Source organism: Oncorhynchus mykiss, chromosome 1 (genome assembly GCF_057628025.1).
Source record: "Oncorhynchus mykiss isolate SJ-2025 chromosome 1, ASM5762802v1, whole genome shotgun sequence".
In the NCBI taxonomy this organism is placed as follows: Eukaryota; Metazoa; Chordata; class Actinopteri; order Salmoniformes; family Salmonidae; genus Oncorhynchus; species Oncorhynchus mykiss.
Genome location: NC_143022.1, coordinates 51,602,281 through 51,628,197, shown reverse-complemented (window position 1 = coordinate 51,628,197; position 25,917 = coordinate 51,602,281). Strand labels below are relative to the sequence as shown.

The 25,917-nt window shown below is 38.5% G+C and overlaps 1 protein-coding gene and 1 long non-coding RNA gene across 4 annotated transcripts in view; both read right to left on the bottom strand.

The window, feature by feature from the left end:
• Nucleotides 1-25,917, bottom strand: part of LOC149985555 (uncharacterized) — a 512,847-nt gene that overhangs the window by 44,465 nt on the left and 442,465 nt on the right. The gene's annotated exons all lie outside the window — the stretch shown is intronic.
• kitlg (KIT ligand) overlaps nt 1-25,917 on the bottom strand; it is a 40,148-nt gene that overhangs the window by 5,164 nt on the left and 9,067 nt on the right. Inside the window, exons 2-8 of one of the 3 annotated variants that reach the window (XM_021578809.3) lie at nt 5,172-5,279; nt 3,488-3,544; nt 3,145-3,297; nt 2,141-2,336; nt 1,113-1,213; nt 317-429; nt 105-156 (exon numbers count right to left, since the gene is read on the bottom strand). In XM_021578809.3, coding sequence (XP_021434484.3) covers nt 126-156; nt 317-429; nt 1,113-1,213; nt 2,141-2,336; nt 3,145-3,297; nt 3,488-3,544; nt 5,172-5,279 — 759 coding nt within the window. In that variant the 3' untranslated portion in view covers nt 105-125. 3 annotated transcript variants of the gene reach the window in all.

The following is a 25,917-nucleotide window of genomic DNA, read 5'->3' as shown; positions in this document are numbered from 1 at the left end:
ATCTTTACATATAGCGTGTTAAGAATAATTATCCTAGTTCCATACTCTTTGTTGCCAAATATGGTTTTCCATCTCTGAGGTCACATTGATATGAAAAATCTCACCAATTTCCAAGGATTGAACAATTACACTGCCTCAATGATGTTCAATCGGTTCCTGTAATGGACAAAACATGTAGCATAAATATATTGACATATCTAGATACAAATTCACCTCACCACAAAACAACTCAATTATTTTGGCACACGCAAACCTGTCAGATATTAAGATCAGTGAATTGATAGATTCAATTAAACAGATGAGTGAATGTCTTTACTTTTCAGAAATGTCATCTAGTGGAGGTGCCAAACTCTCTTCTGTTCCTGTGAAGAGGCCTCCTTCCACTGATTTCAGTTCATCTGATTGATGTTGGTGGCTCCTGGATTTCACCTGTTAGATAAGAGTAAGTACTTTGTTAAATGCCCAGTGCATTCAAAAACGTAATTTCCTGTGTTGTACTGGATATGTATTTCCACACTGAGAATGGAATAATACCGTGCAATTGTGAAACTTATGACAGTTGTTTGAAAAGACCACCTGAAATGTCTACTTGTTATGGTGGGATGTAGTTTTGGCCTGCCTGGTGACATCGCCATGCTTTAAATTAGTTAATAAACTGATAAGAAAGAGTTCCAAAACCTCTCTGCCAACAACATATAGTTTTCCCCTCCCCACCCAGACAACTCCCAGACAGTCCTAGCTAAATTCTTGCTTGAGAAATGACTCTTTGCTAAAAAGCTATTTTTGTTTATTTGTTACTATTTTCATTTAAAACAATCACAGAAACGTATTTAATTGTTAACCAGAAATTATTTCATATTTAAAAAAGGCTGCGTTGGACCTTAAAACACCAATGAAACCCATGTTAACCCACAAACACAAACAAAGTAAAATTCCCTAACAAAAATACAAAAGAGAAGTCAAAGTAGCAGTTAGTTACTGGGAAAGAAACACCCACAGTCACAGACAAACAACCATCAAAGACCAAAAAATGTACTTGCAATCAAAGAGATTGACAATTGCCAACAGTCAGGTTTTAAGTTGCAGGTCCTTAGTGTCAAAGAACAGCTCACCTTCCACACAAACAGAAACACAATGGCCGCAATAGGAATTACAAGTAGTGACAGGAGGCTTCTCTCCACTACTTCTGGCAGGAACCTCAGAGGCTCTTTCCCTGTAGGGACAGAAATGTTATTGAAAAGGTGCAAGCAGAGGAATCATACGAAATCGGACCATTCAAACCATTTGTATTTGAAAGCTGGCAAATAATTGTAATATATATTTTTTATTTATTTCACTTCTTTGGGACCGGGGGGCAGTATTGAGTAGCTTGGATGAATAAGGTGCTCAGAGTAAACTGCCTGTTACTCAGGCCCAGTTGCTAATATATGCATATTATTAGTAGATTTGGATAGAAAACACTGAAGTTTCTAAAACCGTTTGAATTATGTCTGTGAGATAATACATATATTATCACCTAATGTTGTGTTAGATCTTTTTATCAACTTAAATTCTTATGAACACTACAAGTTTTGAACTTCTATTTGCAATTTATGACCTGTAGGACTCAATGATCTGAGCTCATACAACTCGTTTATGAGTTTAAAAAAGCATAATGTATCGATTAGTTTGACAATAACAAATACTTAGATGAAACATATTGTGCTATTTATCACAGACTTTGTGTCAAAGTTTAACAAGGACTCTCTCCTCCTCACCAGTGTCATGATCAAAGATATTATCAAGAGCCTCACATACAGTATATCATTTGGTCATTGTGCTGCCACAGAATGAATTGTGAGCAAGGCCACAAAACAAATTATATACTATTTTTCAGAGAGAACTTGTAAATCGGTCAAAATCGACAGGAACACAGCAGGAGGGTTAATGGAGAGGTACTGGTGCCCATCCACCAAAGAAGACAAATAGTTGTTTTTAATTCTGGCATATGATAACCACCACATTATATTTTAGACGACTTAACAAGATCAAAACAGAGCTGACTCCTATGACCATATCAGCATTGACCACTATCTGAATATGAGCGAATGCAACAATGATGTAAGAACATTTACACTTAACAAAACACTTCAACATTTACCTGATGTGGGGTATTGTGTTGTTATTGTAGTTTCTGATGCCTTTGTTGTTGTTGGACAGGGAGGTGGATCGCATTCTTCTGGCGAATCTCTATTCGAACGGGCCGTGTTTAGAAAATCTTCAACAAACTGAAAATAGTGTCCTGTCTGCCATTTCTCGTCTCTATAGTGGCACTCAAAATCAGACGTGATCACCTCCTATGGATAAAAAAAGGAAAAAATAATCTCAATGATGTGAAATTAAAAACATAAGTATGTTAGCTTTAACTTTCCCCCTCCCAATGGTGCTCTCATTTAGCAATGCGGCAAATATTTCAAAGAACACAGCTGGGCAGAGATGTTTGAGCCCAAAATTAAGACATATAGGACAAGGGGGACTTAACTATACCTATTGGATTATGAGCGAAGTTAATATGAGTAATATGCTTTAACAATTTATTACATCTGCATTACGAACATATTTCTTCACTCTCATGAGACTACAAGAGATCCCCAGGTCCCTTTGTGAATACCTGATCTACCTGACAGATGACCCAGTCCTCACAAGACATTATTGCTGACAACTCAGATGTGAGCTGATGTGGTCACTGGGATATTTGTGCTAAGAACTTTTGTAAACTTGTTTATTAATTTATTCTAGTCTCTTGTATTTCTCTGGGCCAGAAAGAATTGCATGAATGTATGTGTTATTGGCCAGCTCCACTAGAAGCAGCTAGGTAGTCATCCCAGTCAAAGCCTCTATCCAACAAGTCCTTAGCCAATTCAGTCTTCAATGTTTTGAAGCAGTTGACGCATTCAACTAACCCATTGCACTATGGGTGGTATGCTTATTGCAATAATTGTAATTGGTAATGACATATTGGTATCATAAATATTATATGTACAGTAATGCACTTCAAAGGTGCATTTTTGAATAGCCTTAAACATGTGTCCTCATCAAAATAAACCTGTCATAGTAGCTATCGCAGTTACATTATTAGTATTAGAACCAAAGCACCAAACGTACCAAGTTCTTCATGTGATATCGCGTCTCTTTCAGCATTTCAATCAATATGCTGATATTATATTTGTTGGATGAAATGTTTCCAAACTTGTCTGCTAATCCTCGTAAACTGAGTTCCAAGTGGAAAACATTTAGTGTGACCCAACACATTCCACCCTGAAAAAGAAAGCAATAATCAGGACATAAGAATCATGGCTACTGGACAGTTTTGACATTTAAAAATGATAGTCCACCCTCTAAAAAAGTCAGGCATCACAGACAATCAATTATATTTTCTAGGAAATACAAACATTTGAAGTTATAATAATAGTGTAATCATGCTATTGAGAAGAAAACAACATCTTACCACTTCTTTTGGAATATATGTCACAGGAATCTTGTAATCTTTAGGTATATTTTGTTTCTGTTCAAAAACAGACAATATCAAAACTTTTTACCAGAAATGTTTGTTACCAAACTACTGATTTACATTAATGCAAATTAGTGTTGCACAGTATATCAAAACATCTGTACTTTTTTGATACTAGAGCATGAAAAACTGTTACTGTCGTCACTTTTCTCAAATGTGTCTCATGTCGTATACTGATTGAGAGGATCAAGTCTGCCTGTCAGTGCAGCCGATGTCCCCTTAGCACAAGCGCACCATTCATGCAACATGTTGGCTCCCCACTCATGCTGCACAAAAGTTAACACACTTTAATAATGCAACAAGGCATGTTGAAATGTTGATACTGTTAATTACTTATTGTAAAACAATGTTCATACAGGCTAGAAAACCTTACCATACAAGATGATACCGGTAGCTTCCAGCTTTGTAGGCTAACTTTCCTTGCTAGCTTACAGATGACGCTGAAATCAATTCAATATCCTAGTACTTTGTTTGTGATGCAAAATATGATGATTTCAAAGCTAATTGTCACCAAAAACTTTAGTAATTCACTTAATCATCTCCATCCCAAAGACACTTTCCCCCTTCGTCTGTCACATCTCTTCCCCCAGAACTAAACTGACTGTGTGGGCGTGTGACTCATCATGAATGACGTCATTACTGGATTTAAAGAGACAGCGGGCACTTTTATAAAAGAAGAGATTGCTACTTCTATGAACATTTTGTTGATCGGTACAATAAAATAAGTCCCAAATGGAAGGGAAAAAGATTGTCTGTTATCTGTAGCCATATGAAAGCAACGAAAACAAGCTCAAAACTCAATGAATGTACAATATGCATATATCCTATTGAATATATATATATATATATATATATATATATATATATATATATATATATATATATATATATATATATATATATATATATATATATATATATATATGTATTGTGGATAGACCGCCTAGACTACATCTTGATTTCCCAGTTTATCAATAAAGATTTACTATTCAAATAAATTATTCCCATTATGTTATTTAGTTAGATTGGTAAAAACAAAGCCAAATTAATTGTATTATTTATTCATTAATGCAAACATAGCTGGTCCTGAAACATGTTGACATCAAATTTAAAATGTAATGATATTGAACTCAAAAGATTCCCAACTATTGAAGGGAGTAGTAGCAGAATGTATCTGTCTGGATCAAGAACCATTCTGTGACTTTGGCTAATACGCCTGTTTTGCCGTGGTATCATGATGGTATCGAGTATTGCGATATTAAACCTGGTATCGGTATCGAAGTAAAAATTCCGGTATCGTGACAACACTAATGCTAACGCAGGAAGTCCAACTGCATTACAATACCCATTAGAATAATAAGTGGTATTAGGAAACAATGACTGAATCTAAATGGATCAATGTATCAAAGTATAAAGTTCAAATGAATTGTGTGCAACTGGCATTGCAACAATGTTACGCATAAGCCTAATGGTTGATTTCGAAAGTATCCCTGGTTGAGAATAAAACTACATACTGGCAGTAACTGGATCGAGACAGCTAAATGCAATAAGAGCATTAGCCAAAGAGCTTTAATTTGCAGTTTTGGTGGCTTGAGGTAGTAAGTACTTCCGAGGACCTTACCAATAGTGAAATGCTTGTGATGTCATCTGTTACAGCATCTCCAAATTCACTTGAGTGAACTCCAAATGTGGTGCACACCAATAAATGGACACAGATGCGTATCCAAATCTGAAAACCAAGAAAGACAAACACACAACATCATGAGAAATGTCTACAGATAAATATTCTGTTAGCGTAACTAGCTGTTGCCTACAATTGAAGAGTTTCATTTCAAAATGCTATGTATCCATTTTCAGAAATGTTGGTATATTAGCTTTTATTGTTTTAAAGACATTCTTAAATAGATTGGTGTGTTTTTTCACTATCTAATTATGGCATGGGGTTGTTAAATGACAGACGTACTGTATTTGTTTAAAATCTGTCACTTGATGGCTTCGTTTCAGAGAATGTAAGGGGTGCGTAACTGGTGGCAGGGAAGTCAAACGCAGGAGAGCAGAACTAGGTAATAGCGGGAGCAGTTTAATTCCAAAACCAATGGCATCAAGAAAATAACAACTTGGGTACAAAACCAGACGCGCACCAAACAAACAATACCACACAAAGACATGGGGGGAACAGAGGGTTAAATACACAACACGTAATGAGGGAATGAAAACCAGGTGTGTGGGAAAACAAGACAAAACAAATGGAAAATGAATCGGCGATGGCTAGAAGACCGGTGACGTCGACCTCCAAACAAAGAGAGGAACCGACTTCGGTAAAAGTCGTGACAGAGACAATCATGTATTTTTGGGGGGCAAAATGCTACTTTTCCACCTGACTCACTGATAATTGTTTTATAGAGAACAGTACAAATGATACATTTGTGACAAATATTATACAATACAGTAATATGAGATTTGTATGTACAACATTTTACATTTGAGTAATTTAGTAGATGATCTTATCCAAAGCAACTTACTGTAAGTGCATTCATCTTTAGATAATTGGGTAAGACATATCACAGTAAAATATACAGGATACCAACACTTAATTCCAGCTAAACAATGAATATATAGCATTTTGCAAAAAAAAAACACATTCTTATACACATCTAAAATCTATGAATAAAATATGATAAACAAGCATTTCTATAGAAAAAAACATAAAAATGTGGATATAGCATTTTGAAATAAATGATTTAATTAGACATAATCCACAAAAGTTAACCCTTAGGCTGATCTTAGTTGATCAAAGGTAGCAACCTGACACTTAAAAACCATCCTAGGCATGAGAAGAGAAGAGCACGTATCCACACAACTTTATTTTCACCCTTAGAAGTCTGTCTTCAAACACTAGGCTCCGTAAAATAGACAGTGACAGACCATTAGTGCTCTAGTCCTTTCGAGACACAGCTTGACATTATATGGGTGTCATCAGCTAACTTGGATGCTTCTCTTTTGTTATTATCTAATTGGCCCACTTCAATCTTCTGAATTGCAGCCTTGGTATCCAGACCAGGCCTTTCACTGTCTAATGACTAATGCCTGTAGTGTTCCAGGGAGGCCTGTGTGACAGTCTGTCTACACCTCACCCCTGGGGCATTTCCTCGCCCCTGGGGCATTCCCTCGCCCCTGTCACCCTTTCCCCCATGATAGTCTGAGCATGTTATGGGCAATTCCACAGTAACGGAATTACGCTTTGACCCAGTATTTTCACTTTTAAATGTATGCCAAAAAAACCTAATTGATTTTAAAGTTTAACAAACCATAAAACTCTTTGAACAAGGACTACTTTTAACAATCGCCACTGAAAAATGTACAAAAACTAATTTAGTGATATAAAGTTGCAGTTGCAAACTTTGGTAATGGAATTATGGTCAAATTTCCCTCAGGCGATTAACTGTTAAATATCTGCGCCGAATTAAGATTCAACGATGTCTGAAGAAAGAATGGGGTGTCAGCTGTGACATGACACCTTGCGTTTGAAATAATCTCGCTAACACTTTATTTTAAGGGGTCCTTATTACAGTGCAATTACATGTGTAAATACACTGTAACAAGTATTGTAATTAAGTTTAATACCTCAGGTACACTGTAATAACATGTAACTGGTGATAATTGCAGTCTGTAATTACAGGGGTGTAATAACAAATGCTTGTTACCATGCTTGTTAAATGTAAAAATGTTTCCGATACCATCCCAATGCACTGTTAGCTAGTTACTTGTGTCAACACAAACACTATTGTTGCTAGCTGGATAACGTGAAAACTAGCTAGCTATGTGCATAAACTACAGAAATCATGAGGATGATAACTAGGGGTAATGAATAGTGTCTATGCTAAATTGTCATACATTCATCTTCTCTACCACAGATTCCCACAAGGTCTCAGACTCCAGGGTGGGAAAATGCTTACAAGAAAGGAACAGATGAGGTCAGAGACAGAGTTGTCCATTGTTACTTGTAATGTTAAAAAGGGAAGAAAAAGACAATCCCATATTTCTAAATTAGCTAGCTATCTAGGCTACTCACCATAATTTAGGCTAAAGATTTGAGTCACCACTAGAATAGTTGTTTTTGTGTTATAGGCCTATATCTTTGTTTAATCTAATTAATACAAATGTTAATCTAACAATACAAATCTGTATTATCTCGTAAGATATGTAAGGTATTTTAACATGTTGCAATAAGGTTGACTAAAGTAGAAGCTCATCTTTTGTTTGTAGGTATTTTCACTTGGTAATGAGTTATAAATAAGTAATTATATAGATATTGATCATAGCTCACTATAAAGTTACACATACTTTAAAATAGCTAAATCCTGTGTAACCAGCAACAATCTTGTACTTATTCCGATATTACAGATATGTTCTCCGTGGTTTATTACTGTGTTTATTTTCTTACTTGGACGGTGCATTCAGAAGCTGACGATTAGATTGTCAGAAAAGGTAACGTACTTTGTAGGTACATAATAATTCTAAGTAAGTACCCCTCAAGATATCCTCAATTTTAACAAGCTAAATCCTGTCTAACACCTATTAATTGCATTGTACTTATACAGTTATTACATGTACTCTGGTGTACTAGAGTGTTTATCCTCCCACTTGGAAGACGCTTCCGGAAGCCTTTAAAATAAGGGCCAGGTTTTCAGGCTATATAAGTAGACATGAATTACAAGTAAGTACCATTCAAGATGCACTTCATTTTAAGTAGCTAAATCATGTGTAACTGCATTGTACTTATGCAGATATTACTGTACTCTGTGGTATACTTGTGGGTTTATCCTCTCACTTGGATGGCAAGGAGGTTCAGGTTGTCATAACGGGTAACGTACACATTAATTACAAGTTATCATTTTATTCTAAACTGGGATGACAACCATATGGTAGACCCCAGTCAGTGAGGTTGACCTCTATCTGTAAACTCAACCAAGTTAACCCAGATGTTACACTCTTTTGGGGCAAGTGCTAATAACAACGAGTGGAGATTTTGAATAGTGCGCATTCACGGGTAGGTAATTAGAGTTTATTGAGCCTATAACCTTTGCAATCTCTGACACCCAGCACATCTGTCCACAAGAGATTACAACCTTGTGACAGGCATTACTGAATCAGATGCAGCTGAGAAGAAACTAAAGACTAAATTGGTGAATTTAGTGGAAACTTGCCCATTTGTAACAAGCATGGTAACAAGCATTAGTTACACCTCTGTAATAACAGACTGCAATTACCACCAGTTACATGTTGATATTACAGTGTAACGATAAGTTATAATTAACTACATGTTAGTGAAATTACATGTGTAATTACACTGTAATAAGGACCCATTCAAATGAAGTGCTCCCAAAATCTCTTTTGGTTAATGGTGAACTACAGTAAGTGAAGTGGATTTACACCCTGGGTCCCTGATCTGTTCTACACAGTAATGTATAATTATGGATAATAATGTCATTTTCCTCATTTTTGATACCGATTTTTGGGTAATTCCGTTACCAAATTGGTAACATAATTCTGAGATTTAATCACTGAATAATTCATAAACAAAATTGTTATCAGTAAAAACACTAACTGGTAGGTCTGCCTTTACGTGTTACTTCAGTGACCTTTCATTATCCTCCCTCCTGAGGGAGAGAAATTAGAAAATATCTTAAAGATGTGGGTTTTTGGTCACGGAATTACAAGACAGTATTTCTTAAACTTACAGTAGGTAGACAATTTTTCCAAAATGAAATATAAAAGTTTACATTAGTTGGTAGGGGTCTTTACGTCAACATAATTTGATGTATTTCTGATACCTTAAGACTTTCTGGTAGATGTTTTCTAAAATGTATGCACACATGACTGTAATTGCTTTGGATTAAGGCGCCTACTAAATGGCATTTATTATTATTATTATTATTATTATTATTATTATAATATTCAGACCCCCTTTCCATCTGTTTATCCATAAATCAAAGTCTTAACTTATGGCACTTTTTTTACATGGAAAATGTGTGAAACATGTATCTATGCCATTTCCCAAAACTATAGACTCTTAGCTTCCATTTGACATGCTCCTATGAACTTCAGATGTTGGTGCTCATGGGTCCTTTTCGATGGAAATTCCCTTATGCAACAGACCGACCCGACCCACACCTTACCCCCTCATAGCCCAGATAAAACACCTTGGTGTATGCCCGTCTAGAGGTATGACTGGGCGTAGATTATACGCCTAGTAGAGAGCAGGCGTAGGTTTTCAAATTGGGACTATCGTCGACATGATACGCACAGAAAATAATAGCAATCTATATTTTCAAAAGGATGTGAGTCTCGTGTTCATATTTCACAACCTCCACATAGTTTTTGAGTTGCCTATGAGTCGATAGCAAAAAAATACACCTGATTTATTCTACATTATAGCATTCTGCCCTTTTCTGATCAGTGATAGATTAGCTACCACCACTATTTATTAGACCAGCCAGAGATAAAATAAACGCATATATGCTACAGACGGAGATTCAGTAAAACCAAATCAAATTGATTGATTATCCGACAAGTCAAGGGCTTTTGGTTGGGATAAAGGCTACTACGTGTGTGAAGAGCAAAATTATCAACTTGTAGCAAAGTCTTCTGACCAGTGCTAAACAAGGTAGACTAAAGATTATGATCATGAGCACTCACCTCAATATAGCTAATTGTAACCAAATATCCAAGCAGAGATTCAGTGAAAAAAAATTGACATATCAAGATGAGTCCCCACACTTGTCTCAATCAAAAAACGGTGGTGAAATGATAATGACCAAAAGTATGTGGAAACCTGCTCGTCAAACATCTCATTCCAAAATCATGGCATTGATATGGAGTTGGTCCCCCCTTTTATGCTACAACAGCCTCCACACGTCTGGGAAGGCTTTCCATTAGATGTTGGAACATTGCTGTGGGGACTTGCTTCCATTCAGCCACAAGAGCATTGGTGAAGTCGGGCACTGATGTTGGGCGATTAGGCCTGGCTCGCAGTCGGCATTCCAATTCATCCCAAAGGTGTTCGATGGGGTTGAGGTCAGGGATCTGTGCAGACGAGTCAAGTTCTTCCACACTGATCTCAACAAACCATTTCTGTATGGACCTCGCTTTGTGCACGGGGGCATTGTTATACTGAACCAGAAAAGAGCCTTCCCCAAATTGTTGCCATAAAGTTGGATGCACAGAACCGTCTAGAATGTCATAGTATGCTGTAGCATTAAGGTCTCCCTCCACTGGAACTAAGGGGCCTAGCCCGAACCATGAAAAACCTCCCCAGACCATTATTCCTCCTCCACAAAATTTACAGTTGGCACTATGCATTGGAGCAGGTAGCGTTCTCCTGGCATCTGCCAAACCCAGATTTGTTTGTTGGACCGCCAGATGGTGAAGCGTGATTCATCATTCCAGAGAATGTGTTTCCACTGCTCCAGAGTCCAGTGTAGACCACTCCAGCCGACTCTTGGCATTGCGCAAGCTTATCTTAAGCATATGTGTGGCTGCCTGGCCATGGAAACCCATTTCATGAAGCTTCTGACGAAGAGTTCTTGTGCTGACGTTGCTTCCAGAAGCAGTTTGGAACTTGGTAGTGAGTGTTGCAACCGAAAACAGCAGATTTTAATGCGCTACGTGCTTCAGCACTCAGTAGTCCCGTTCTATGAGCTTATGTGGCCTACCACTTCGCAGCTGAGCTGTTGTTGCTCATAGACGTTTCCACTTCACAATAACAGCACTTACAGTTGACCGGGGGAGCTCTAGTAGGGAAGAAAATGTATGAACTGAATTCTTGGAAAGGTAGCATCCTATGACGGTGCCGCGTTGAATGTCACTGAGCTCTTCAGTTGGGCCATTCTGCTGCCAATGTTTGTCTATGGAGAATGCATGGTTGTGTGCTCGATTTAATACACCTGTCAGCAACGGGTGTGGCTGAAATAGCCGAATCCACTAATTTGAAGGGTTGTCCACATACTTTTGTATATAGTGTAGTTGACCACACACGGCTATTGCTTTAAATGATTTAAGACAGTTGGATGACTTTGGGAGTTTCGGTAAGCAACAATTTGATACCTACTTTATTCCAATATTTTCGCCATTCAGTGATATTCGTACTCCCAGTAATTATTTATTGATCCATCCAGTTGTAGTTAAGAAAACGTGCATGCATAGTGGTGGGCTTTGCAAAGTGATGGGCGAAGTGACAGCATCGCAAAGTTTAGAAATGCCACAAGGATGGTATGAATGTGCATTGCTTATGTCAGACTTAGCAACCATTAGTCTCATTTTGATTGTTGCAACAGGTGTAAATTCTAATCCCGAAGTCGGACATAGCTACGCCTGACCTAGCATTTAAGACCAACTTATTTACACTGATGTGCTATTAGCAAAAAGCATTATCACCTGTACCCCAACTGATGAAGCATAGTGCCTATAAAATGTACACAGGCAAAAGCATGGGGTTTATACATCTGCATTTACCCCATTGGACACAAAATCCTGATTGTTATTATTCATAATTTTATCATAAAGATGAATATATAAATAATAATAAAATGTTCATGTTGTTTCTATTACAAAGTATGTTATTGCCCTTTTAAGGACATTGCCCCTTTAAGAGCTCTGTTAGTAGCTACACGTAAGCCATGCTTGAAACTCCATGTTACACAAGCAGATGAAGGAATAGAGAAATAAATGTGGTAGCAATAAACTGTTATGCCTCTTTTTTTAACAAAGGACAAAACTATTTTCAAAAGGTAAAGTCCCAGGTTTAACCTGCTAGGTAAAGTCCCCCCTTATCTCAGCTCGCTGGTCACCATAGCAGCACCCACCTGTAGCACATATGTCTCTCTGGTCACCCCCAAAACCAATTCTTCCTTTGGCCGCCTGTCCTTCCAGTTCTCTGCTGCCAATGACTGGAACGAACTACAAAAATCTCTGAAACTAGAAACACTTATCTCCCTCACTAGCTTTGAGCAGCTCACAGATTACTGCACCTGTACATAGCCCATCTATAATTTAGCCCAAACAACAACCTCTTTCCCTACTGTATTTATTTAGCTCCTTTGCAGCCCTTTATTTCGATCTCTACTTTGCACATTCTTCCACTGCAAATCAACCATTCCAGTGTTTTACTTGCTATATTGTATTTACTTTGCCACCATGGCCTTTTTTGCCTTTACCTCCCTTATCTCAGCTCACTTGCTCACATTGCATGTAGACTTATTTTTCTACTGTATTATTGACTGTATGTTTGTTTTACTACATGTGTAACTCTGTGTTGTTGTATGTGTCGAACTGCTTTGCTTTATCTTGGCCAGGTAGCAATTGTAAATGAGAATTTGTTCTCAACTTACCTACATGGTTAAATAAATAAATAAATAAATAAAATAATAAAAAATCCACAATCAGGCATGTCAGTTCAGTGCACACAAGGTAACAGAGAAAATTAAATATTTGAGAATACATATTTCGTTGAAAAGACATGCTTCTGTCTGAAGATGTTATTGTGGATCTACAATGATCTCAAAAACAATCTCTCCACAATCCATATGAGGAAAATCTGTTGCAGTGACGGAGAACTTTATGCTTCAAACAAAGGAAATAAAACCCAGGTGTTGTGGTCATTATTTTACAATTAGCTATACCACAATTGAGCAAAAGTTCAAACTACTTTTTGGTGTAGCACTTGGTCTTAAAAAAGTGTCACGTGAGGCAGGAAAATGACAGGCCCTGGTGGAACAGATGCCTGGGGACTATACACAGTGGCAAACTGTCACTGGTAAGATTAGGAAATGGATATAATAGCATCATACAGTGACTTTGACACCTGGCTTTGGATAAACTGAGAGAACACAATGGTGTCAGGGTCTTGTGAGGGATGTTATGAGGTCTACTTCAGAGACTCAGCATGAATTGAGATTCTGTTTGTATCCCAAAAAAAATCAGATTGGAATGAAAAATGATCAAGACAGTATAATAGTTCAGTGAACAATATTAATGACTTAAGTCTTGCAAAAAAGGCCCCTTTAGGGCAAATCAAGTTTGACATGTTAAATTGTTAATTATAGACTTTAGGAGCATTTTTATAAACCTTGAATACGCTACAAGTTCGCATTTACTGCAACAACAGGGTTATCAAATTAAGATCCACCATCTGAATATGATTGGAATTTGTTTCCGGTAACTGCTGGGTTGAAGTGATCTTATCTGTAATTTGCATATTCTGGAGGACATTCCTGAAATATGATAAATCAGTAGTTTAGAGATGGTAAAGTTATGTTATCACTCAAAAGCTATACCGATTCAAGTGTAATGTAAAAACAAGGTAGTTACGTATGATATAGTTGTTATTAACCAAGAAACTTAATGTAAATTAAAATCAAGTAGTGTATAACCTTTATAATTACTATGTAGTTACAATGTAACAACTTTTTCAGACACTACCCTAACTAGGTCAAAATTAGGAGACAGGAGAGCACTAGGTATAACCATCTCAGTTACATTGTACTTAAAATGTAACAAACTTTACCAACCCACTCTGTAATTACAATATTGTTACAAGTGATAAAAATATATTGACAATGTACTTACCCAGGAGCAAGCAAATTAATGTAAAGTGAAGTGCCATTTTGTATTACTTGTAGTTACAATGTAACAACCTTTGCAGGCAACAGGCTAACCAGGAGAAAAATAACATTTTCCCGTTTGACTTTTCTAATATGGATTTGAAAAATAAACATATGCACACAGGTTTGTAAATCAAGCTATCATTTCCCCTCTAAGCTCAGGGCCCTGGGTCTGAAACCCTCCCTCTGCAACTGGGTCTTAGACTACCTGATGGGCCGACTTCAAGTGGTGAGGGTAGCCAACAACACCTCCGCCACTCTTATCCTCAACGCGGAGTACCTGAAATGGTCCCACCACACTGACACCATGGTGAAGGTGCAACAGCGCCTCTACAACCTCAGATGCCTAAACAAAAAAGCCCCTAAAACCCTCAAACGTCTATAGATGCACCATTGAGAGCATTCTGTTGGGCTGCATCCCTGCCCGATGCGGAATCTACACCGCCGTCAACCAAATGGCTCTCCACAGGGTGGTGCGGTCAGCCCAACGCATCACCGGGGGCAGGCTTCCTGCCCTCCAGGACACTTACCGAACTTGGTGTCAAAGGAACCTCAGACACCAAAGTCACGGTCTGTTCACTCTCCTACCATCTAGCGGAAAGAGACAGTACAGCTGAATCAAAGCCAAAAGACTGAAAAACAACTTCTATCTCCAGGCCATCAGACTGTTGCACAGCACCATGAATGGGCAAGACAAAATATTTAATTGCCTTTGAATGGGGTATGGTAGTAGGTACCTGGCGAACCGGTTGAGTGTGGCAAGAACCGCAACGCTGTTAGGTTTTTCAATCTCAACAGTTTCCCGTGTGTATCAAGCATTGGAGTCAACATGGGCAACCATCCCTGTGGAGCGGTTTCAACAACTTGTAGAGTACATGCCTGGAAGAATTGGGTCTGTTCCGAGGGCAAATGGGTCTCCAAATCAATATCAGGAACGTATTCAGACCTCTTGACTTTTTCCCAAATTATTTTTACGTTGCAGCCTTTTTATAAAATGGATTAAATCGTTTTCTCCCTCATCAATCTACACACAATAGCCCATAATGACAAAGCAAAAACGGGTATAATTGTTTTGCAAATGTATCAACACCCCCCCCCCCCCCCCCCAGAAATATCACATTTACTTAGTAAGGGGTCTGAATACCTAAGTACTTTGTTGAAGCACATTTGGCAGTGATTAAAGCCTCAAGTCTTCTTGGGTATGACGCTACAAGCTTGGCACACCTGTATTTGGGGAGTTTCCCTCATTCTTCTCTGCAGATCTCTCAAGCTTTGTCAGGTTGGATGGGGAATGTCGCTGCACAGCTATTTTCAGGTCTCTTAAGAGATGTTCCATCGGGTTCAAGTCTGGGATCTGGCTGGGCCACTCAAGGACCTTCAGAGACTTGTCCCGAAGCCACTTCTGCGTTGTCTTGGCTGTGTGCTTAGGGTCGCTGATGGAAGGTGAACTTTTGCCCCAGTCTGGGGCCCTGAGTGCTCTCGAGCAGATTTTCATCAAGGATCTCTGTACTTTGCTCCCTTCTTCTCGATCCTGACTAATCTCCCTGTCCCTGCCGCTGAAAAACATTCCCATAGCATGGTGCCAGGTTTCCTCCAGACTTGACGCTTGGTATTCAGGCCAAATAGTTAGATCTTGGTTTCATAGATGAGAGAATCTTGTTTCTCATGGTCTGAGAGTCTTTAAGTGCCTTTTGGAAAACTCCAAGCGGGTTGTCATGTGCCTTTTACTGAGGAGTGGCTTCTGTCTGCCTACTCTACCATAAAGGCTTGATTGGTGGAGTGCTGCAGAGATGGTTTTCCTTCTGGAAGGTTCTCCCATCTCCACAGAGGGACTCTGGAGCTCTGTCAGAGTGACAATCAGGTTATTTGTCACCTCCCGGACCAAGGCTTGTCTCCCCCGATTGGTCAAGAATGATGGATGCAAATGTGTTCTTGTGGACCTCACCTCTAAACTTCATCCATTAAAGAATGATGGAGGCCACTGTATTCTTGAATTCGTCAATGCTGCAGAAATGTTTTGGTACCCTTCCCCAGATCTGTGCCTCAACAATCCTATCTCGGAGCTCTACAGACAATTCCTTTGACCTCATGGCTTGGTTTTTGCTCTGACATGCACTGTCAACTGTGGGACCTTACATAGACAGATGTGTGTGCCTTTCCAAATCATGTCCAATCAATAAAATGTTCCCCAGGTGGACTCCAGTCAAGTCGTAGAAACATCTCAAGGAAGATCAATGGAAACAGGATGCACCTGATCTCAATTTCAAATCTCATAGCAAAGGGTCTGAATACGTATGTAAATAAGGTATCTGTTTATTTTAAATACATTTGCAAAAATGTATAATAACATGTGTCAGCTTTGTCATTATGGGGTATAGTGTATAGATTGATGAGGTAATAAGGCATTCAATCCATTTTAGAATAAGGCTGTAACGTAACAAAATGTGGAAAAAGGCAAGGGGTCTGAATACTTTTCGAACGCAGTTTGGGGTCACTTAGAAATGTCCTTGTTTGTCCATTAAAATAACGATCATAAATACAATGGAGACATTATTAATGTTGTAAATGACTATTGTAGCTGGAAACGGCTGATTTTTTAAATGGAATATCTACATAGGCGTACAGAGACCCATTATCAGCAAACATCACTCCTGTGTTCCAATAGCACGTTGTGTTAGCTAATCAAAGTTTATCATTTTAAAAAGGTGAATTGATCACTCGAAAACCCTTTTGCAATAATGTTAGCACAGCTGAAATCTGTTGTTCTGATTAAAGAAGCATTAAAACTGGCCTTCTTCAGACTAGTTGAGTATCTGGAGCATCAGCATTTGTGGGTTCGATTACAGGCTCAAAATATCCAGAAACAAATTACTTTCTTCTGAAACGTCAGTCTATTGTTGTTCTGAGAAATGAAGGCCATTCCACGTGAGAAATTGCTAAGAAACTGAAGATCTTGTACAACACTGTGTACTACTCCCCTCACAGAACAGCGCAAACTGGTTCTGACCAGAATAGAAAGAGGAGTGGGAGGCCCCGGTGCACAACAGATCAAGAGGACAAGTACATTAGAGAAACAGACACCTCACAAGTCCTCAACTGGCAGTTTCATTAAATAGTACCCGCAAAACACCAGTCTCAACATCAACATTGAAGAGGTGACTCCGGGATGCTGGCCTTCTATACAGAGTTGCAAAGAAAGAGCCATTTCTCAGACTGGCCAATAAAAAGAAAAGATTAAGATGGGCAAAAGAACACAGACACTGGACGGAGGAACTGTGAAGTGGCATCCCGGAGTTGCCACTTCACTGTTGACGTTGAGACTGGTGTTTTGTGGGTAGTATATACAGTGGGGAGAACAAGTATTTTATACACTGCCGATTTTGCAGGTTGCAATAAAATGCAAATTAATTACTTAAGAATCATACAATGTGGTTTTCTGGATTTTTGTTTTAGATTCCGTCTCTCACAGTTGAAGTGTACCTATGATAAAAAATTACAGACCTCTACATCCTTTGTAAGTAGGAAAACCGGCAGTGTATATATACAGTACTTCCCACTGTATATATATATATTTTTTTACACATATTTAACCTTTTTTTGTGTATGCATAAAACTCCCTTAATTCTTCCATATAAAAAATAACAGTACTGTTCACCTTTAGATGAGTCCCGTGACACTTATGGGCGTTGTAGAGTAAAACGGAGAACACCATCGTGTTCATGAGTCTCATAATTCCATAGAGGGGTCAAAACAGTCGGACGCTAAAGACATTTTTGTGAGAAGACCGATTTTCCGGATGTCTCATGGTCTAACAAACACCACTCTAGCTCTGTCACCTTTAACCTCCAATGCAAAAAAGACACATCTCTAGCTTAAACTGACAGATTTTGAAGGGGATTTTTGCATTTGTGTTACTTAAAATTGACACACCAGTGCTTGATCAAAATGAAAACAAGGTAAATTGGGAAGTAATAGTAATTGGAGATTAAATTACATTTTTTAACAAATCGAACACACATTTTCATAAAGAACTTAAATGAATGCTTCCTTGTTTGCTTCAGTAAGTCATAGCACATTTTAGTAGAATAAGAACAAAGCCAGGTTTCTGCAGTGCAGGTTTGATTGAACTCCAGACTAACATTAAAATATAGGCACACTTTTCTAGTTCTTAAAAGGTCTGTGTTCATGCTTTGTTTGGTGCATTACTGCTCGAGGTATGTTGTGTTGGCTGCACTGCACTGCCTGATGACAGGGCCAGCTACAGGCATAGGTGACATAAGCGGCCATTTTTTTTTTTAGCTCAGTTAGGGACTCGAAATTTGGTTGTGCATCAGCAGTTTCTCTCATTATGTCATTCACTGACATTTATTAAATTAGCCATGTCAGCAAAACATTTTTTGATTGGTAAATTAGTCTAGCCAGCTATCATGGCCGAATACCGATGCAGGGCATGTGCCCAGGGGCCCTGACCTCCTGGGGGCCCACATGGATTTTGTTAGTCACTCTTCCTCAGATATCACTAACATGGCAAAATGTGTATAATTGCAGGAAATTAGCTGTAAAACTGCCCATTTTTATCTCTGCAACATGGCAAAATGAGTAGAATTGCATGAAATGTGTTATAAAATGTCTAAACCTCTCTCCGCTCCATGGCAAAATGTGTAAAATTGCAGAAAGCTTGCTTTAAAACTGCAACATCTGCTCTACTCCCAATGGCAAAATAGGGCCGGCCCTGCCTGATGATGATTACCCATGTCCTCATTGTCTACAACCTACTTTGATTCTACAGCCACTTTGATCCTGCGGTATCATTAACCAAATAGACTCAACAGGCCCTCCAGATACCCAGGCCTGTGCCTTCCTCTCCAGCCCTCTCCAACAACATACTGTAATCTCATTGTACAAAAACACAAGGCCATGCATATCATTAGTACCACATGGCATATTTTAATTTAGGCCAGCAGTTTTTCACAGGGAAGACCCTGTTCCTAATCTTATCTAAATAATTTTGGCCTAACGACAATACAACATCTCTGCCAGTGCACTAAATGTTTTATAAAAGGAGGAAAACATTTGCAGATAAAATCTGTTTTCAAAGCCTAGATGTTGTCTCATATGAGATGGAATAAATTACTGAGGAAACAAACTATTGTTTTTCAGTGGACTTGAGGTCTATGACCAAGGCTTTATGGTCCAGTGCATTGTTTACTGACTGGAATGGAACAACAATGACACGGTCTTGGTAGGCTTCTGGCTTCTATTGTGTCTTGTCCATCTTAACAAACAAAAACATTTCTGCAGTTTTCTCAGGTATTGTTAAAATCATATGTAATGGAAATCTGAAACATTTCTGATTTTGGTCTAAGAATGACAGTGTAAGCGGATTTAGATCATTGGCATTTGTGTAAAATAATGGTTTCATCATATCTGATGGTAACCCAAAATAGAAGGCCAACAAGTGTGGGTAAAAGTGAAAACCATCAGGAAAAGTAAAGTCTATGATAAAAAACAGGAAATGCGATTGACCTATTCCCACAGTGATTCAAAAAGCGGACCAGCGCTCACACAAAACGTGTATAAATCAAATCTGCATCTACAAATTGCATTCTGCCTGCCTCTGTCCACTCAGGTGCACTTAAAGGCCCATGTTAACTAAATAAACAAATGGATACGATGCCATGGGGATTATACTGTCTAAAATGTAGAGGCTCACTCAATGCCATGTGGTCAACTGAAGAGATTGAGTACTGGAAGTACATTGCGTTGGCAACTAAAGAGCACATTGAGTAGTATATCTTCAGATCAATAAAATACTTCTACTACTACTACTGGGTCATTCCAAGAAATGAGTGCCTTTTGGCGTCCCTTTGATATTTTAAGTAGTAATTGTGCACAAATATAGCATTTTAAAGCCTGTTATATTAAATGAAGTAGCCTTTAACATAGACCACATAGAAAACTCAATAAATCCGATTTTCTTATACGAATAAAAATACAGCATTTTGACTTCCTAGATGTCACATCCTCTGACTTCTAGGAATATGTTAACCCATTTAACTTGAACATTTATACAAGTTTTCACCATCATTGTAAAGCCATAGTTATTTTGTTGCTTTCACAAAGTCATTTTTTAATAATTTCAGGGAGAAAAAACCTTGTCAACCCTGTTACATCAACAGAACACTTGTTTTAAAGGGTAACTAAATCCCAATTTCAGCATTTGCACAACCCCTTAGAAAACATTGTGGGTGGGGATATTGCTCATAAATATTCATTTTGTGGGGGTGGGTAAATGTAGTTGTACCTGATCAACACTTTCTCTCTAGAGCATGCTTACCAGAAGTCTACTGGCAGCCTCTGATAATAAAAGCATGTGCATCGGCGAGTAAAAATGGCTCTGGACAGCTACCTCACAGTGTTGAGGCGCTGAGTTCCTGACACCTATTGCCACTTCTCTTTGAAATGTAGACTCACATTTATTGCACCTTTTGTGTTGGGGTGTGCAATCATCACCTTGAAGAATGAAGATTAGGGGCTCTATTTAATCCAACCCGCATTGCAATATTTATGCAGTAGATATTTTTCCATTGGTCAAATTAACTCACAGATTGGTCTTGGGTACTGTATAAAAACATACAACTAGTACCAGGGTGATCCCTCTCACAGGAATGCTTTCACTTTTAAGAATTAGGCATGGGATGAATATTGTAAATAAAGGTTTTGAAGGAGAAAAAAAGAAGATTTGTGGCCATTGTGGGATAAGAATGTACAATCAGCTAACTATTTTGGCTGACTGCGCCAACAATCAGTTGTAGAGTTTGCGAAAAAAAATACATTGAATTGACATGTTGTCATCTATTTCTTGTTACGATGGATGTAGCGACAAATATAAACACATAATCATCATAACCTACCGTACCTGTTTTTTTTTCCCTTCGGAATAGCACAGATGTGTATGAAATGGTAAGCAAAAATGTTGAATTTGGTCATATGCAGAAATGTGCCTAACTGCCTTTTGAATTTTGTGTAACGTCAGTCGTCTAGAGAAGGAAGCATCATGCAAAAAATATTGGCACGCTCCACTTACCAAGACCATTGATGTCACCTGCTTTTATAGTAAGCCTTGAGGTGGTACCACCCAGCATATCTAGAAGGGAGAGTATTTCATACCTAAACCCTCCCACCTTCTAGAAAGTGCCTCTAATCACAATTTCAAAAGTAGAGTTTAACTGTTAGGGGCAAAATAACTAGATTTACTACTAAAAGACCAAAATATATAACTTTTCCAACTGTCAAAATGAAGACCAGAATATATGTGTTTCACTCGAAGCCTAAAAGATTTGGTCTTCGATGAAAAAAAAGTTTATGGTGAAACTAATTCCTTTTTAAATATAGACTACCGTTCAAAAGTTTAGGGTCACACAGAAATGTCCTTGTTTAAAAAAACAACAACATTTTATGTCCATTAAAATAACATCAAATTGATCAGAAATACAGTGGAGACATTGTTAATGTTGTAAATGACTATTGTAGCTGGAAACGGCTGATTTATTTATGGTATATCGACATAGGCGTATAGATGCCCATTATCAGCAAACATCACTCCTGTGTTCTAATGGCATGTTGTGTTAGCTAATCCAAGTTGAGGCTAATTGATCATTAGAAAACCCTTTTGCAATGTTAGCACAGATGAAAACTGTTTTTCTGATTAAATAAGCAATAAAACTGGCCTTCTTTAGACTAGTTGAGTATCTGGAGCATCAGCATTTGTGGGTTCTATTACAGGCTCAAAATGTCCAGAAACAAAAAGTTTCTGAAACTCGTCAGTATATTGTTGTTCTGAGAAATGAAGGCTATTCCATGAGAGTAATTGCCAAGAAACTAAAGATCTCATACAATGCTGTGTATTACTTCACAGAACAGGGCAAACTGGCTCTAACCAGAAGAGAAAGAGGAGTGGGAGGCCCTGGTGCACAACTGAGCAAGACGAGAAGTACATCAGAGTGTCTAGTTTGAGAAATAGACGCCTCACAAGTCCTCAACTGGCAGCTTCAGTAAATAGCAGAGGCGGGACCAAGTCATTGTTTTACATGTCCCAAGTCAAGACAGGCAAGTCTCAAGTCATAATGTGCTCTTCACCAAATGTAATACCATTTCATATTTTTAACAAGGGTAATAGTTAGTATTTTACATTCCCGCAAATTATGAATGCTTTTAAAAATATCTATATTTATTACTTTCCAAATAAAAGTTATATTTCCATGGAAATACATGAGTAGCCATGATCTCTCTCTAGATGAATTAATTAAGCAGCAGAGTATCTGCAGGCCATCCAACATGGCAATTCACATAGAAATATATCACCTACAACAGCCTTTGCCGTATGGAATTGAGAATCGAGTACAGATCTATATATTGCATTTCTATGTGGAAAACTGTATCTGAATGCGGTGCCTCAGATTAAATAAGCCTCCGTTCTTCATTATCAATAGAGAAAGCTCAAAACAGCCGACTACAGCAGAGAGAGGGATGGTGGGATTTGTGTGAAGCATAAACACAATCAGAGGGTTCAAGCACTCGCCATAATCAGCAGGTTAGGAAGAGTACACCACCATTCTAGGAGGCACTCTGCCACAAATGTGCTCATTTTGATATTTTCCAGCTCCAAACAGCGTGGTGGTGAGTCAATCTGCAAGTCTAATCTAGGCAAGCAGTGAGGAGTGCACATAATACAGGCTCCAGACATCAAAAGCCAGCAAAAAGAAACCCATGAAACAAACAAGTTACACACACTCAAACACACAACCTTGTGTGATGGATAGCGGTCGACAATACTAGCCACGACTTACCGTTCTTTGTGCAGCTTCAAATGTCGAACAAAGTTGGAAATTGTTGCGCCTCCGTCTGTAATTTTCTTCCCGCATGTTTTGCAAGTTATAATCCGTTTTTTGTTGATACAGCATCGTCTTTATATACGAAAATAATATTTTTGGGTATCATCTTTCCAAGGGCTCCATCTGAATTCACCTGCTGACATTCCTCTGCACTGCCACGCTCAATTTGATTGGCTGCTGACCGATTCAAACTGTAATGAAGAGTTGATGCGCTGCACACTTTTTAATAGCATTGTTTTTAATATTTGGGCTTGGGGATGGTATCAAGTCAGGTCAGGTCATAAGGCTCAAGTCCAAGTCAAGTCACGAGTCATTGGTGTTAAAGTCAAAGTCGAGTTGCAAGTCCTCATGTTTGTGACTCGAGTCCAAGTCATGTGACTCGAGTCCACACCTCTGGTAAAATAGTACCTGCAAAACACCAGTCAAGGTCAACAGTGAAGAGGTGACTCCGGGATGCTGGCTTTCTAGGCAGAGTCCTCTGTCCAGTGTCTGTGTTCTTTTGCCCATCTTAATTTTTTATTTTTATTGTCCAGTCTGAGATATGGCTTTTTCTTTGCAATTCTGCCTAGAAGGCCAGCATCGCGGAGTCGCCACAGTTTTCAACTGTGCTAAAATAATTGCAAAAGGGTTTTCTAATGATCAATTAGCCTTTTAACATTATGAACTTGGATTGGCTAACACAACGTGCCACTGGAACACAGAAATTATGGTTGCTGACAATGGGCCTCTGTAGGTATTCAAATAAAAATCAGCTGTTTCCAGCAACAATAGTCGTTTACAACATTAACAATGTCAACACTGTATTTCTGATCAATTTTATTTTAATAGATCATTTTTTTTGCTTTTCTTTAAAAAACAACTTAGACTTAGAAATCCAACACGCGGCACCCCCTCCAACATTTCCTTGAAAATCAAATATCATGAATTACAGTAGCAGCGTCATAGACAGTGGGGGATTTATCCACAGCCACAGGGAAAAAGTAAACATAATTAACTATACATCCAACGGCTTGTTCTCTGCCTCATACACATGTACAGTGCCTTACGAAAGTATTCGGCCCCCTTGAACTTTGCGACCTTTTTCCACATTTCAGGCTTCAAGCATAAAGATATAAAACTGTATTTTTTTGTGAAGAATCAACAACAAGTGGGACACAATCATGAAGTGGAACGACATTTATTGGATATTTCAAACTTTTTTAACAAATCAAAAACTGAAAAATTGTGCGTGCAAAATTATTCAGCCCCCTTAAGTTAATACTTTGTAGCGCCACCTTTTGCTGTGATTACAGCTGTAAGTCGCTTGGGGTATGTCTCTATCAGTTTTGCACATCGAGAGACTGAAATTTTTTCCCATTCCTCCTTGCAAAACAGCTCGAGCTCAGTGAGGTTGGATGGAGAGCATTTGTGAACAGCAGTTTTCAGTTCTTTCCACAGATTCTCGATTGGATTCAGGTCTGGACTTTGACTTGGCCATTCTAACACCTGGATATGTTTATTTTTGAACCATTCAATTGTAGATTTTGCTTTATGTTTTGGATCATTGTCTTGTTGGAAGACAAATCTCCGTCCCAGTCTTAGGTCTTTTGCAGACTCCATCAGGTTATCTTCCAGAATGGTCTTGTATTTGGCTCCATCCATCTTCCCATCAATTTTAACCATCTTCCCTGTCCCTGCTGAAGAAAAGCAGGCCCAAACCATGATGCTGCCACCACCATGTTTGACAGTGGGGATGGTGTGTTCAGAGTGATGAGCTGTGTTGCTTTTACGCCAAACATAACGTTTTGCATTGTTGCCAAAAAGTTCCATTTTGGTTTCATCTGACCAGAGCACCTTCTTCCACATGTTTGGTGTGTCTCCCAGGTGGCTTGTTGCAAACTTTAAACAACACTTTTTATGGATATCTTTAAGAAATGGCTTTCTTCTTGCCACTCTTCCATAAAGGTCAGATTTGTGCAATATATGACTGATTGTTGTCCTATGGACAGAGTCTCCCACCTCAGCTGTAGATCTCTGCAGTTCATCCAGAGTGATCATGGGCCTCTTGGCTGCATCTATGATCAGTCTTCTCCTTGTATGAGCTGAAAGTTTAGAGGGACGGCCAGGTCTTGGTAGATTTGCAGTGGTCTGATACTCCTTCCATTTCAATATTATCGCTTGCACAGTGCTCCTTGGGATGTTTAAAGCTTGGGAAATCTTTTTGTATCCAAATCCGGCTTTAAACTTCTTCACAACAGTATCTCGGACCTGCCTGGTGTGTTCCTTGTTCTTCATGATGCTCTCTGCGCTTTTAACGGACCTCTGAGACTATCACAGTGCAGGTGCATTTATACGGAGACTTGATTACACACAGGTGGATTGTATTTATCATCATTAGTCATTTAGGTCAACATTGGATCATTCAGAGATCCTCACTGAACTTCTGGAGAGAGTTTGCTGCACTGAAAGTAAAGGGGCTGAATAATTTTGCACGCCCAATTTTTCAGTTTTTGATTTGTTAAAAAAGTTTGAAATATCCAATAAATGTCGTTCCACTTCATGATTGTGTCCCACTTGTTGTTGATTCTTCACAAAAAAATACAGTTTTATATCTTTATGTTTGAAGCCTGAAATGTGGCAAAAGGTTGCAAAGTTCAAGGGGGCCGAATACTTTCGTAAGGCACTGTATAATCACACCCTAACTTTAGATGTGCCTACTTCTATTTCAAATCTACTGTTGACATCAATGCATGTCTAATGTGAAAACGCAGTGTAAATACAATCATCTGAGTTTGGATTCGGCTCATAATTTTCATTGATGGTCACACGACTA